Below are 15,427 nucleotides of genomic sequence, written 5' to 3'. Positions count from 1 at the left end.
CTATGAGCTAAAGGGTAATTTCCAGCTTGTATAGACATACCTGTGCTAACTCTGAGTTAGAGCACTAAAAACAGAAGTATAACCATGGTGACATTACAGGTGGGATGGACTAGCCACCCCAAGTACAATCCTGTCTGAAACCCTAAGTATGTAATTGCTCAACTAGCCTCTCCCACCACTAGCAACGCAATGGCTACACTTCTACTTTTAGTGTGCTAGCTCGATTGAAGTTAGTGCAAGTATGTCTACCTCCATCTCTAGTGTAGACATACCCATACCCACTGTAATTCTTCAGATCAAGCTGTCCAATCACCTGAACATGAACTCCACAGGCTGAAGAAAACTCTTACTGTGAACTAAACATGACCTATGGGACGTAGTTTGATCTTTATTCATAGACATTTCTATGGAACTCCTCACTACTGTGGTATCTGAGTGGAGTTTCTCACAAACATTCTTTATTTTAGTCTTATAACGCTCCTATAAGGTAGCGAATTACAATTCCCATTTTTACAGATGAGGAACTGAAACACAAAGGGCCCGACTCTTCTCTCACTTAGACAAGTTTACACCAGTGTAGCTCTATTGATTTCAGCAGTCACTCCTGACTTGCACCAGTGTTCATAAAAGTACAATCAGACCCAAAGAGATTAAAAGATTTGCTCAAGGTCACAAAGGATTAGAATCCAGATCTCCTGATTCCCAGTTCACTACCTTTACAACAAGGCCACTAATTTAAGCCAATATATTTATGAACTATAATGTTTGCAGTGTTGCTGTAGCCACGTTGGTTCCAGGATATGAGAAACACAAGGTAAGTGAGGTAATCTCTTTAATTATTGTCTCTCTCATAAAACTATCTTTACATTCAAGTGTATATCCAAAGACAGGAGTCCTAGAAACCTATTGAGAGAAATCTAGTGTTTCAGTAATCACTAGAAAAGAAGTATTTTAAAATTAATCTATGATAGATGGCTATAACACTTTTTGTGGCGCAACAATCTGCTATGAAAATATACTTTTCATAAATCTCACTAATAGATTTTGCAGCTTTAAGACCTGATTCTTTCCCAGTGAAATCAATATTATCTTTCCATCGACTTCACTGAGAACAGGATCACATCCTTAAGGAGTAGTTCTTACCTTGACATTTCTTTTGGGATAAAGGAAGAAAAATGGTTTCAGAACTGGAGACCTGGACATACAAAACAACAGATATAATTAATATAAATAGAAATGAATGCAAATGTCAGCTTATTCATCTTTAAGATCATTCGGCATTTGAAAATCCACAGTATAGGAATTAAAAGCTATGATCAGAAGTGTTTTTCTGAGCTATTTTGGTATATCTGAAAAGTGTAGTAACTCCCTAGAAATACGAGTGAAATGCCTTATTTCTTATTAAGAAAGTGAAATAAAAAAGGGAAAGAAAAGTGTCAAGGCAGCTTTAAATGGTGGTATTGATATGCTTATAACACAAAGGATGACCAATGAAAACTCATGCACCTTCTGAATATCTATCCAATATGGTATTGTATTTTGCAGGTGGTTAGGTAAAACTGATACAAAGATATGCTCAGAGTAAGTTTATTGTTGGTAAAGATAGTACCCAATCAGAGTATCCTGACCACCCGAGGAGTTTCTACTATAATTGTTCACAGTTAGAAGTAACTCTTCTCATGAGTAAGAACAGAAGTGTGAGCTTGTACATTTAAAAGAAAGATTTAAGTCATCAACTGTTTTAAATATGAAAAAAATACTGATCCCAAACCAGTTTATAGGGATGCTCACAATTACTCTAAACCTAATCTGCTTCATAGCTTTCAACCTATGATTGCAAAAGGAGACAGTTTTGAAATCAGAAATGATCTAAGTACAGTTCTTAGCTGGTATAAAAAGAGCCAATTCCAGCTGAAACAAAGTTAGCACAGTTTTCCTTATGGCTCACCTAGTAGAGATGTTGCTACTAAGACCCTGGATAGAGTCTCATCTGAGGTAAATATGGTGTCTCCAACAACCACATACAGAAGTCTGCTAATTTAACAAGAATTTTGCAGTATGATTGTTATCTTGTGACCAGTAGTAGACATAACACAAGACACAACTGGACTTTTTTTTTTAAAAGGATACTATATGCACACAGTAAAACAAGGGAAGATCAGAAGTGAACTTACACTCTTGGACGTCCTCCAACAACTGCTGTAAGACCAGGTGCTAAAAATTGAAATAAAATAAATCAAAACGGGTTAATTTCTTAATAGATTCCCCTCCCCCACCCCAAACAACTGTAGTTCAGATATTACTGCACCCTGAACCCTTCCTATGATTTCCTTTTACAAAATGCTGGGGAGATTGTGTGTAGTAACTCCCTAGAAATATAATGACTGAAATGTGTGTTACACCAGACATGCAAAACAAAATGTTTTCATGAAATTGATGAAAGAAATTGAGATTTTCACAAAACATCTGAAATGGTTTACAAGCATTCATGAAAGTCCCTAATCATATATATGAATTTATTTTCAAAACCTAAACACATATATAAATTTGTGAGAAAAAAGAACAAATATTTGTTAAAAAGACAGACAATTCTAAAGTAAACGGTGGTTTGTTTAATGCAAATAATTGTTATCCTTTTCATGAATATTATAGAATTGTGAACAACTTTTGCTCTTTATTTTTGGAATGACTGACACCATACATACATAGCATTGGTAAATTATAGCCATACGCCACAGGGAAATGTTTTACTGGTTAATTTTTACCTAGAAATCAATCAATTAGTAAAGCATTAGTAAGAAGAGTCCTTAAGGTATGTCTGCACTGCGGCTGGGAGCAAGCTTGCCAGCCCGGGTTCATGCTAGCATGCTAAATATAGCGGGGTAGATATTAGGTGCAGGGGGTAGGGTGGGTCCAAGCTTGGGTGGATAAGCCTGAGTCTCCATCTGTGTCCCAATGTCCACACGATTACTTTTACTGTGCTAGGGCAAGTCCTACTAGCACAAATCTGCCTACCTGGGCTCAGAGGCTTGCTTCTAGCTGCAGTGTAGACATACCTTTAAAGAACTGTGAAAAGCAACATGTGCTTTGGTAGATTAATTTTGAAGGCATGCAGCAGTGTATTTCAACTTAGTCTTTACATGACAGCATCCTCTGAAGAACATTTAGAGAAATATGAGCACCTTTCAAATCTCTAATTGCTTCCAAAAGAAAGCTAGTACACCATTTCTAGACAGCTAAGCTTTCAGTTTGGAACTTCAGTTACTTCTAGCACATTAGCTGAAGTTGATTTCTATGTAGTTATAATTTAGGAGTCCTGTGACAATGCCATCCCTAAGTCTCAATGATATTTACTATTAAGAATTCATGGATTCCAAGATTACAATGCCAGAAGGGAGCACTGCAATCATCTAACCTGACATCCTATATCATACTGGCCCCACGACATCCATGAATTAATATGTTTGAATTACAGTAGTTAAAAAAACATCCAATCTTAATTTAAAAATTGCCTGTGATGGAGAATCCACCACAAGTCTTGGTGTTAACCATTCCAATGGTTTATTATATTCACTGTTAAAAATTGTGCCTTATTTCTAGTCAATGTGTCTAGCTTCAACTTCCAGCCAATGGATTTTATTATATTTTTGTCTGTTAGATTGAACATCCCATTATCAGTTTTGTTCCCCATGTTGGTACTTACAGACTAATCAAATCACCCCTTATCCTTCTTTTGGTTAAACTAAACAGATTGAGCTCCTGGAGTTTATCACTATAAGCAAGTTTTCCTATCTGCAAATCATTCTTGTGGCTTTTCTCTGAACACTCTCCATTTATCAACAGCCAATTTCAACTGTGGACACCAGAACTAAACACTGTATTCCAGCAGCAGTCACACCAGTGCCACATACACAGGTAATATTACCTCCTTACTTCCACTCAGCATTCCCCAGTTTATATATGCAAGGATAACACCAACCCTTTCGGCCACCGCGCCGGGAGCTCATGTTCAGCTGATTGTCCCCAAGGACCCCCACATCTTTTTCACAGTCACTGCTTCCCGAGGTAGAGTCCCCTACCCTATAAGTATGGCCTAAGTTCTTTTTTCCTAGATGTATAATTTTACATTTGGTCACTGTAAAATGCATATTGTTTGCTTCTACCCAGCTTGCCAAACAATCTAGATTGCTTTATATCAGTTACCGGTACCCTTCATTATTTACGACTCATTCCAAACTTAGTCATCTGCAACCTTTATCAGTGATGATTTTGTGGTTTTTTTTCCAGGTCATTGATAATTAATCAAAAATGTTAAATAGCTGGGGGCCAAGAACCAATACCTGCAGAACCCTAACAGAAACACACCTGATGATTCCCTGTTACAAATACAGTTTGATTTAGCTGCCTCCTGAGCTGCCTCTTTAGCACAGAGTGACAAAAATATATCCTCTATTTAGATCTGTTAACTGATCCATCATGAAGTGCTGATCCCATACAGGATCAGCTTTCTTAAATATGGAAAAAGCTCATCCTCAAGTAAGTCTCTTGGAATAAAGCACTGTTGTTCTGAACATGTGAGATATTAGTGCTTTAAAGTGCTGAAGCGCTGCCAACAGACCTTCTTAATTAAATTCCTTTACAACTTCAATAGCTCTTTTATCTAGATCACCATGTGTAATGAGCTCCACAAGGTAAACCTCATCTAGTTTTTCAGCAACTTGCAGTTGTAAATCAGCATCAAGCAAAGTCTGGAAATGCTCAGAATGGGTAAAGGTAGCAGAAGTATCCATTGGCTCTCCAGTACCACTCCCATTAACATGTTCAGTAGCCATGTTTCCGGATATATGTTGGTGTGGGGGGAAATGCCAGGCAAAACAGGCTCAGGGTGCAGCTGGCAGCTCAGAGTGCTGAGGAGCTGCCCCCTGTGCACCCTCTGTGTGGCAGACAGTGTTCTCCAGCTCGAGTAAAATGGCTGCCACTCAAGTGTTCATGTTGCTGCTGGCACCAACTCCAGCCCCTTCCTCTCAGCACAGAGGGAGGATGTGTGTATTTCCTGTGGAGATAGGAAAGGTCTTTTCTACAGTTCTACAATCCCTTCATGAAATCATTAACCCTTATTTGCAATAAACACAGCTCAATTCAGAACTGAATTCAGCTGTTTCACAAAAGTCTGTTCAAAGGATGGTAGTTTGATGGTTCTCAGTGATAAAAGCTTTGTTGTAACTACACTGTGTGTCATACCCAGTCTGATCAGCACTTGATGAATACAGTAAAACTGAATTTTTAAGAAGCACCTCACCCCGACTTGGAGATAATTCAAGGAATCAATCTCTTTACCTATTCATAATACTAAAGAGTCATCATGTGATGTGTAGTACATTTTAACTTGCAAAACCTGTTGTGTAAATTTGACTAAAAGCAGCTCAGCAGTAGCCACTCATTTGTTTTACACAAGCTTCAAATTTGGTGTATTTTGAATAAAACTCATCTAAGTATTTAATTTTGACTCAAATGCATTATCTTTCGTTTATTTCTTCTAAGACTCTACTTCCTATTTATTTGTATTATAGCTAAGGAGCATGTTGTAGCAGATGGATATATGTCTATATTAAATTGTAATCTGCAAATGACAATGAAACTGCCATTTTGAAGCATGTGACCTACATTTTGAGTGTATAATTAACTGCCTAGTGCTACAAAGAACAGAACCAAGGACAGCTTATAATGCATGGCACCTCTCTGAAGGGCTAACACAGGAGATCAACTGTGATTGTTTCCCAGTCAAGAGATTCACCCCGGTTTTGCCAAAGAGCTAGGCTGGAGGAAAGGGGTTTTTGCAGTTCAGACTCTGTGGGAGCTTGGTCTTCCTGGCTAACGAGCTGCAGCCGATCAGTTGGTCACATGGCAAAGGGGACAGAATCTTTATTTAAAGGCAGGATCTGCTCCAGACTCTCTCTTTCACTGTCTGACCATCACCTGCCAACAGAACTGCAGGAGGCAGGAAATACTTTCCTGACACACTGACTGGTCTAGGACTCACAAGAAGAAGTGAACATAAACTCAGGAGACAGAGCATTTAGGCTTCTGTAGTTTTTCTTAAAGATTTGTATGCTTTAAAGCAGGGGTGGTGGGCCAGATCTGGCCCCTAGGGCTTTGGATCCGGCCCGCGGGATTGTCCCTCATGGTGCCGCAGGCCCCGCACCCCCCCTCAGAAGTGGCCGGCACCATGTCTCTGTGGACCGGGGGGTGGGAGAGGGCGCAACAGAGGGCTCCATGAATTGCCCTTGCCTCCAGGCACCGCCCCCCGCAGCTCCCATTGGACAAGAATGGGGAACCACACCCAATGGGAGCTTTGGAAAAGGTACCTGGAGGCACGGCCAGGGCAGCGTGAGGAGCCCTGTGATCCTCCCCCCCCAGGGGCCATTGTGCTGGCTTCTTCCCAGAGCAGCGCAGCATGAGGCCAGGGCGGGCAGGCAGGGAGCCTGCTCTGGCCCCGGTGTACGCCGCTGCCACCCTGGAGCTGCTTTAGGTAAGCGGAGCCAGGCCAGAGCCCGAACCCCTCCTGCACCCCCCCAACTGCCTGCACCCCTCCTACACCCCAACCCCCTGCCCTGAGCCCCCTGCTGCATCCTGCATCCCCGCACACCCTGTCCTGAGCCCCCTGTTGCACCCCACACCCCTCCTGCACCCCAACCCCCTGCCCTGAGCTCCCTCCCGCAGTCCACACCCCTCCTCCACCCCTTCCCTGAACCCCTCCTCTGCCCCAATCCCTTGCCCTGAGCCCGTTCCTGCACACCACACCTCTCCTAAACCCCACACTCCCTCCTGCACCCCAACCCCCTGCCCCACATACAATTTCCCTACCCTGATATGGCTCTCTGCCCAAAAAGTTTGCCCACCCCTGCTTTAAAAGTAAAATTTACTGTGCTGCAGAAACTAGTGTATGAAGCCTGTGTTCCCTGCTTTACCTGCCATGCAGCCCTCAAGGAGTTAAACTATAAACTGCAGAGCCCCTGGTGAGGTGGACCTTTGGGAGCAGCATGCATAAGCGATTGGAAAGGCTGCGGGGAGGGGTTCAGCACTGGTTTCAGAGGGTAGTTGGACTGTGAAGTCCCATGTCCTAAGGTAGCATGTCAGGTAAGGAATCTAGAGCCCAAAGCCTGCTTTGGAGGCCCAGAGCTAGAAACAGTGACAGACTCTGCCTAGACCCCACTGGTTTAGAAGCATGTGGGTTTCAAAGGTTGGGTCCAATTACATCACACCAAGCAGCCAGATCTGTAACATGCATTTTATTATTATTTTAAACAATTAGGGTAAGGGACTAGGCTGAGTGACTCCATGGAGGAGATGATATTGGCACTCAGAAAAACAATGTCTAACCGCCGTTTAAAATTCAAAAATTGTTTATTCTTCGCAATAGCAATGACAACAATGTTAATCTACCATATAAAAAGCATCTATAAGCTATCATCTCAATCCTGCAATCTGTTCCATGAAGGCAGACCTGTGAGTATATGTACGACTCTATTACCTTTCATGGGACTCTTTACCAGTACAAGAGTCTGTCCACACAGATCAGGTTGCAGGATCAGGACCTCCAAGTACAGTTTATTTAAAAGCAGCAGTTATGACTGACCATTGTTTGCCAAGGTACTACTTATGTAATTGGCCACCAAAAAAAGTTTGCCTTTTCTATTACTGTATTGAATGTTCATGGCAGTTTAAAATTTTTTAAAAAGTCATCCATTGATAGACTCAGCTGTGTTATTCTACACTTTATAACTGTGGCTCTCATGCGGAGCCCAGCGCACTTGATTAAGAACATATCTCTGTATGACGGACCCATATTACAGATGGTAATTTGAAGTGTAGGTAATATAAGCTATTACATATAGGGTGATTTCTACCTGAGGCCAGTTTACAACAGCTGCTACTGGCTTGGCTTCTTGGTGATGCACATACAAATCCAACTAGCCAGCTGAGAGGGCTCTAGTAACTGGATATGTATGTCCTATCTAGTGGTTAGCCACAGGTTGACAAAGATAGCAAGCTTTTGAAGAATACCTGATAGGGGTTTTGATGTTAGAAACAACCTGAAGGGTTAAGGCCTATTATTTATTTCACTATAAAATTACATTGTGCAATGTGAAGTTTTATTAAAAATATATATTATATCTTCACTAAAATGAATTTAAAGTATATTGCATAAAGAAGTAGAATTAGCAGGCAGCATGTGAAGCAGTTTCTTACTTATATTATATTTAAACTTGCTTGGAAGATCCAATTTAGATACAGTTCTATACATATATTTGTCCTATGTTCCGTCAAAAGCAGTGGCTGGCTATTGTAGTCACTCTTAAAATACAGAAGAATGACAGCTATGTTACTGCACAAGACTTGGTTAAGACTTTTTCAAGATGGCAAGAATATCACTTGTGTTTGAGAGCTATCTGCATTTAATAATCTCTACACACAGCAGAGTTTAAATTAATTTACTTTATCAACCTATCTTTGGATTGTCATATGGACAATTTCCTGGTAGGATAATTTGTGATTAAGGATACCAGATTTTGCTCTGAAATAAATGTTAACTTCCTGAAAAGTCTACAAAGAAAACTTTTCACTAGCATGCTCTCAGACAATTTCATTTGACTTTCTATAACCAAGTAGTTGTCTAACCATCAAAGAGAATAACTGATCAGAGGGCAACAAAGTATTCTCACACCTTGGAACTAAGAGCTCCTGCTATTCCAAAATTGTCTGCTACACTGGTTTTGCAACGTTCAACCTACACACTGCATCCTTTTCTATCACCAAGCCTGTCTCAGTAGGCATTGTAGAATAGAACTGCACAGCTAATCTACAAATCCAGATTTTAAAGATTTATTCATTTTAATCCTGGAATCTCCATAGCCATTATTTATACTAACACTAATGAATATTTACCTGGAAGAATTTACTTTACATATACACTAATATTTAAATAAAAGATTAGATTATAATTATTAGGAAGAGAAGCCAAGTCTTAAACAGATAATGGTTTATGACTGATGATTTATTTAATTGCAGCAGCACCCACCAACTGCAATCAGGATTAAGATCTCATTGAGAGAGCACTTAAACACATGGGAACAGTCTGTCCTCCTTCCAAAGATCTTATCTTTAAAAAAAAAAAAAAGAGAGAGAGACATTTAGAAAAAGGATACATCTAGAGCTGTTCAGACCTTCCCAGTTCCTCAGTAGCCCAAGATCCCAGGCTCCCTGGCAGGCCACTGGCTTACTGACCCAGAGCCCGGGTTCCCAGCACAGCTGGGCACAGAACAGTTAATTCCAATTCTTGGAGAATTTAAAAAAAAAAAAAAGGAAGAAAGCTTTTTATTCTAATTCAGTACAAAACTAAATTTCAAATGGAATGCCTGTTCTTTATCCAACTCTAGATACAACAGAGAAGCAGAGAGATGGTTAGCAAATATCATGTACTCCCTCCCATATTGTAGAAGCAGTAGGAAGGGAATGCGTCAACAGGGGGGAAAGTAGGAAAGAAAAGGTTTTGGTACTGGGGGAGAAAGGAGGGAAGTGCAATTAGGCAAAGGGGACAGGAGGAAGGAAATGTGGAAAGGTACAGAAATGAGAAGGGCTCAGACCAAAGAACTAGTCAGAACAGTATGTGCAAAGTTCAAACTGACAAAAGCTGAGTCTGTTGCCAACACCATTTGTAATCCAGGGGGTTCTGAAGATATTAAAGGTATGCCCCCATCTGGGCATTATGCTCTACTTTTGGGGACAGGGTACTTTACTCTCAGGGCTGTGTCTGTCCTGGTAGTCCAGGTTTTCTTCCCAGAGACCATGTGGCTGGGGGAAGGGAAGCCACTTGGGGCCTTGTGTCCTGGAGATGGGGGTCACCTATTCAGGCCCAGGTCTAGGGAGATGAGGGGGAAAAGAGAGGCTCCAACTTGGACTGTGACCCTGCCTCACTGGCGCTCTGCTGACTCCTGACCGCTTAGCAGGGAGTAAGGTGATGGGGAAAGCCTTTTCCTCTCGTGTGGGGAAGGAGAGGAGAGAAGATCAGAGACAAAAGCAGAGAATTAGACATCTAATCAGCTAACCTAATTATTTATCAACCTGCCACCACCTCCAAAATACAGATTGTTGATTACTCTAATAGTTTTTTCCCACTTCAGTATTTTCACATACAACAAGTCATCAGTCATGCTCATGGATGCCTGGTGATCATTAATAAAATGCTTCCCAGATGCAGTCTCCTGGTCATTCATCTCAGTCTGAATACTACTTGCTGGTCAAAATGTCACTGCAGAAAATATCCATTTCCAGTTCCACATTAGGAGGCATAAATATATAACAGTCAAGTGTGGGCTACAGGTGAAGTTCCTCTGATCCTCCACCCTTTGTACAGTAAGTTACTGTGATCAAAGAGAGGAGTGTTTCCCAAAGTGTAGTATGTGCCTCTTATCCAGGGGGGCACGAAGGCCTCGCCAGGGTGCATGGATAGGCCTCTCAACTGTTGTGAAGAAAACCTTGAACATCTGACTCGAGCATAAGTGATGCAGTAACATCTGCCTGTTTGCAGAGTCTGAAAAATAGCTTAGAGGTATGAATTGGCCCATTTGTTTTAATGGGTGCTAATTCAAATGTCAGTGATTATATTTTAAATAGCAACATTTTAAACTATTTCACTCCAGTCGAAACATGTAAGACTTTAGTAGAAGTGTGATTTTACAAAAACCCTACACAGTCTCCTTTAGTGACTGCTTATTTGGGGAAGGATTTTAATGTCACACAATAGGGCTGAAAGGACATGACTGGTTTCATTTTCCCAGAGGGATGCTCAGCTTTCAAAGTTTGCGAAACACTGGGGAAGAGGTTTGAAGGGTGGAGAAGAAAGTTACAAGAAGCTGATCTATTGATAACTTTAGAACAGTATGCTCTGTGAGTATTTAATTGGAAAGTACAAAGTCAACTAATCCCATGCATTCCTGTCAGTTCTGTCTTGTCAATTACTATCTCCATTCAATCCCAATTAAAGGACTTTGCAGTCTTCCTTTTAGGCAAGAAGAAAACCAAGTGCTCTTCCTCTCCATAACCCACTTCACTAATTCCAATTTCTTACTTGCCAAATGATTGAGTTTCTCTATGTCCTTCTTGACTTCTTCCCACCATATCAATGTATGCAATAATGTCCGTACTTGACCTTATCTTTACTCTGCATTAGCCAACATACTTTCCCATGTCCACATTCCTGCCCATCTCAATTACTGCAATTCTCTATTTGCTGGTTTCCCTAACTTTCTTTGAACCAAACTCCAGCATATCTAGAAAATAATTAACAACATTGTCTTGAAAACCCAGAGATCATTTCACTTTGGCCAAAAGTTTCAGACAAGTTAGGCCCCTAAATCTATATTTAGGCACCTTAACTAAATTGCATGTTTGCAGAAATGTCAGACACCCACAAATCCCACTGAAGTTAGTAAGAGCTTCATGTGTACAGCATCTTTGAATATCAGGCTACTTATATTTAGGTGCCTCAGTATTGATTTAGGAGCCTAACTTTAGGCATCCAAATTTGAAGATGTTGGCCTTCAGTCCCTACTGACCTTCATGGAATTTCATACTCCCTCAAGAATATAGTTCTTTATCTGCTTATGTTTGTTCAATTCCTTGCACAATCTCACCTTATCCTCTGGCTTCATCACTCCCTCTAGCCTACTTTCAATTTCCTCATCCATCTTTCCACTTATTGATGGAGCCTGAAGCCAATATTGTCCCTTTTCCAGAGAACAACCCCTCAACAAACTCTGTCTCAATATCTTAATCTAAAAAGCCACATCTCATCTGTCTGATTTTGGCTTATTGCCTTCGGTTCCTACCCTCTTTAATTTACTTTGTCAGTATATAAGCTTTGGTTATTAATGACTACATAAATATCTATTTATATTTTGTGCAAATCTGTATTTTGCAACAGAATAAGGTATTTTTCAATACTTAAATGGCAGGTATTAGACCACAACATTGCATTATTTTGTAAAATGCTTTAAGGCTAAAAATAGTTATACACAGAAACAATGCTTTGAACAGTTAACATTTCACAGCAGATTGAAACTTCACAGGGTCTCACAGTGTAGCCATGGCTCTTGCCATGCTGACTTACCTTTTTTTGATCTAACATTCCTCCTCCTTCATATTTCCCCTGGAAGCAAAGAGGCTGAAACAAATGTTACCAATGAACTTGCAGCACATTTTGGGGACTGACATTCCTTTGTAACGAACTGGTTTTGAAGCATTATCTTTTTAAATTACCAAGCTACAGGAATCTGAAATCCTATGTTCTGCAGTGAACAGCACTTATGTTATAATAATACTGTACAGCACATAAGTATAATCTTTGTTTATTGAGATCAATTATATGTTCTTAATTATTCTATTCATTTCCTCTACATTCAGCAGATAAAACATCCTGTGGGATATTATCCTCTAACCAACGTGGGGACTGGAGTAAACTTACAACTAGGACATTTCTTGAAGTGTCTTCCAACACACTTAGGAGATCAGTCATAATATTTACATATACTCAAGCACTTTGAAATCTCAAGCTGTATTAACCAGCTGTCATTTTGGTGTCAAACTCCGGTCACTTTAATGTGAAATAAGGGTCAGCACTTGATTTTTTGCTATTAGTAAAGTATTTCTTAGCTACTGAACTTTTATTAAACCACAAAACTAGAAGGAGAGCCTAATACGTGCAAAAAGTTGTTGCTCTCACCAACAGAAGTTGGTCCAATAAAAGATATTACCTCAGCCACCTTATCTCGCTAATATCCTGGGACCAACAGGGCTACCACAACATTGCATACAATAATGTGCCATACGGACACTCTTAAGAGCTCTACAGTGCCATTTTGTTAGTGCTAGTATATGAACAAGAAAACAATTCAGACTAAAAACAAAAACAAAACAAAAAGAAACCAACCACAATTATTTAACTGTTAATGGTCTGACTTAAAATCACTATGAAGACATTTTCAATTAATACTAAAAACCTGTCTTTGTCCTTTTAACCATATTTTCAGAGGTCTCAAATAAAAGCTATTGTTCTCAATTCCATAATTACTGGGTGAATTTCTATAGCCTGTGTTATGCAGAAGATCAGGCCAGATGGCCATTAGCTATTCTGGCTTAAAAATTTATGAATCTATGATCATAGCCTCTAATAATGTCATCACTAAATTTCCATGTACATCAAAATTCTGATATGTACTTGCAAACTACATCTTTTTGCTACTGCTGGATAGCCATCAAATTACACATTTTTGCATGTGCTTAATATCCCTTAGACTGAAAAATTTGTGACTATATTTACATTTTTGGCTTTGATAGTTTCATCTTAAAACACTATGCCCCTAGGCCACCCAGGAATTCAACTAACACTGGGAGAATCACTAAGAAGCTACTTAAGATCTCAATTCAGAAAAGAATCCCTGTTCAGGAAGAACACTTAAGTATGTGCTTAGGCTTAACTTAACTTTAAGCAGATGCTTAATTCCTCCTGAAGTCTTAGCAGAGGCTCTCTACTGGGACTAAACACTATACAGTCTTGAAATTAAAAAATATTTTGTTTTGTAAAAAGAAACTAATACTAGAAATATTTAGATGAAATGTAAAATATTTTGTGAAAACATTTTTTTATTTTTTAACATCCCCCTGCCTTTTTTGTAACCCAAATATTACAATACTGTATTTAAATGCATGAAGACAAGTAAGTGAAGTTGCTAGAAATTATTTTTAAAAATGAAACTGACTGGTCTCTCTTAATTTAAAAAGCAGAGGGAAAAAGAAGGAATAACCAAAACACGTGGTAAAAAGTAAGACAGGGTTTTAAAAAAGTTCTTTCAGGTTTAATAATCTCGGGTGTTAACAGTCACATGCAGATAAGGGCATTGGTTTTGTCTTTATAAACAACTTTTTGTTTGACAGCAGCCTTTTAATCTCAATAAGATCAGCCTCATTCAAATCAAATCCGAGCCAGTGTATAAACTAGCAAACTAAAGCTAATGCTCAACAAAAGTGTGCAATAAAGAAGCTTCCTTTTCAACAGAGAAAAAGGAACAACAAACCATTGTCTAACTTCGTCAATATATCACCTATCCACAGGTTGTAATTTCATACTTTTCACTGAGCTCAGAAAGAATCTAAAATTTAATTTTGACAATGTGAAATTAAAATTTGTATTTAGGTAGCTTTACTGAGAGTATGTTTGCATCTGCAAACACTCTCTTTAAAGAAACACTAGGCTTTAAAAATAAAGATTAGGAAGAATATGTTAGGAATTAGCTCTGTAGATTTTAATGCACTCACTTTTCATTATGGAGGTATACATTTTTAAAAGGTGCTGCTCTCCCAACATTATCTTTGACAGATCTAACACCTTTTATTTATTATAAAGCATAGGAACACATACACAAGCAAATTCCAGCACACAGACAACATTCCTATAGCTTCTTCTCAGACACTGGTTTTTGCTATGGAATTCCACTCTCCGTTCCAAATCAGCATAACTACTTATGGCACACCTGTCTTATTTTAAAAGTCTTTCTATACTGATTTTCAAAACAAACAATGTAAACCACCAGAGAAGAGAAAAAGTTTATTTCAATAATCACTGATCAGAAAGTACAGTGATTTTCTCGGTTATGATTATCCATATTTATTGTCCCCCTAAATCAGTGTGTAGCTACATACTACATCCAAAAAAAAAAACAAAAAAACCCCTACAAGAATGTTAAGGTTGCAAAATCAAGCACTCAAAAGTTAGGAATCACCAGAACTAAAGGGAGCAAAATTTTCACAGAGAGCAAAAAGCACATTGCCGACACTTGGTAGTCCCACTGCCAAATTCTAAATCCGTGCTCCAGAACATGAAGGCTTTGGAGCGTCCCAACAAACCTGTTGTAAGAATTTTTAAAATAGATAAGGCAACAAACTTTCCCCTAATCTTGACCTCAGAAACGTCTCCCAAAAATTCAACTTTAGGCAAATACCCAGCTTCAAAAATTTTGACCTGAGTGGTTTACACATTTGACAAATTTATAAAAAAATTGAAAACAGAGTCCTAAATTAAAAGTGTTGGGCTAACTAGAGGTGTCACTAGCTGCACTGTCTAGAATTTATACTACTCTCATCACTGTGTTATCTCAAATAAGAAGCACAGTCAGTCTAGTGTTAGGAAAGAGGAATGGGAATCTACAATTCTGATTTCTATTCCTCATTCTTGCATGGACTCTGTATTATCAGAGAAAGCCATCTATAAAACTGAAATAAGACATTCCTAGCTCATCAGATGTTGCAATGCTTAGCTTGTTTGCAAAGCACTTTATGAAGAAAAGTGCTATAAGTAAAAAGTATTAGTTAG

The 15,427-nt window shown here is 39.2% G+C and overlaps 1 protein-coding gene across 1 annotated transcript in view; it reads right to left on the bottom strand.

The window, feature by feature from the left end:
• The window catches only part of LOC311519445 (uncharacterized protein), a 110,128-nt gene that overhangs the window by 24,572 nt on the left and 70,129 nt on the right, over positions 1 to 15,427 (bottom strand). The window contains exons 14-15 of the mRNA XM_084625939.1: positions 2,175 to 2,214; positions 1,144 to 1,195 (exon numbers count right to left, since the gene is read on the bottom strand). Of these exons, the coding sequence (XP_084482065.1) occupies positions 1,144 to 1,195; positions 2,175 to 2,214 (92 nt within the window). The remainder of the gene's footprint in view (positions 1 to 1,143; positions 1,196 to 2,174; positions 2,215 to 15,427) is intronic.

This window comes from Lepidochelys olivacea (genome assembly GCF_965140295.1).
Source record: "Lepidochelys olivacea isolate rLepOli2 genome assembly, chromosome: 4".
Lineage (NCBI taxonomy): Eukaryota > Metazoa > Chordata > Testudines > Cheloniidae > Lepidochelys > Lepidochelys olivacea.
Note: the sequence above shows the minus strand (reverse complement) of the source record. Positions and strands in the feature narration are given on the sequence as shown.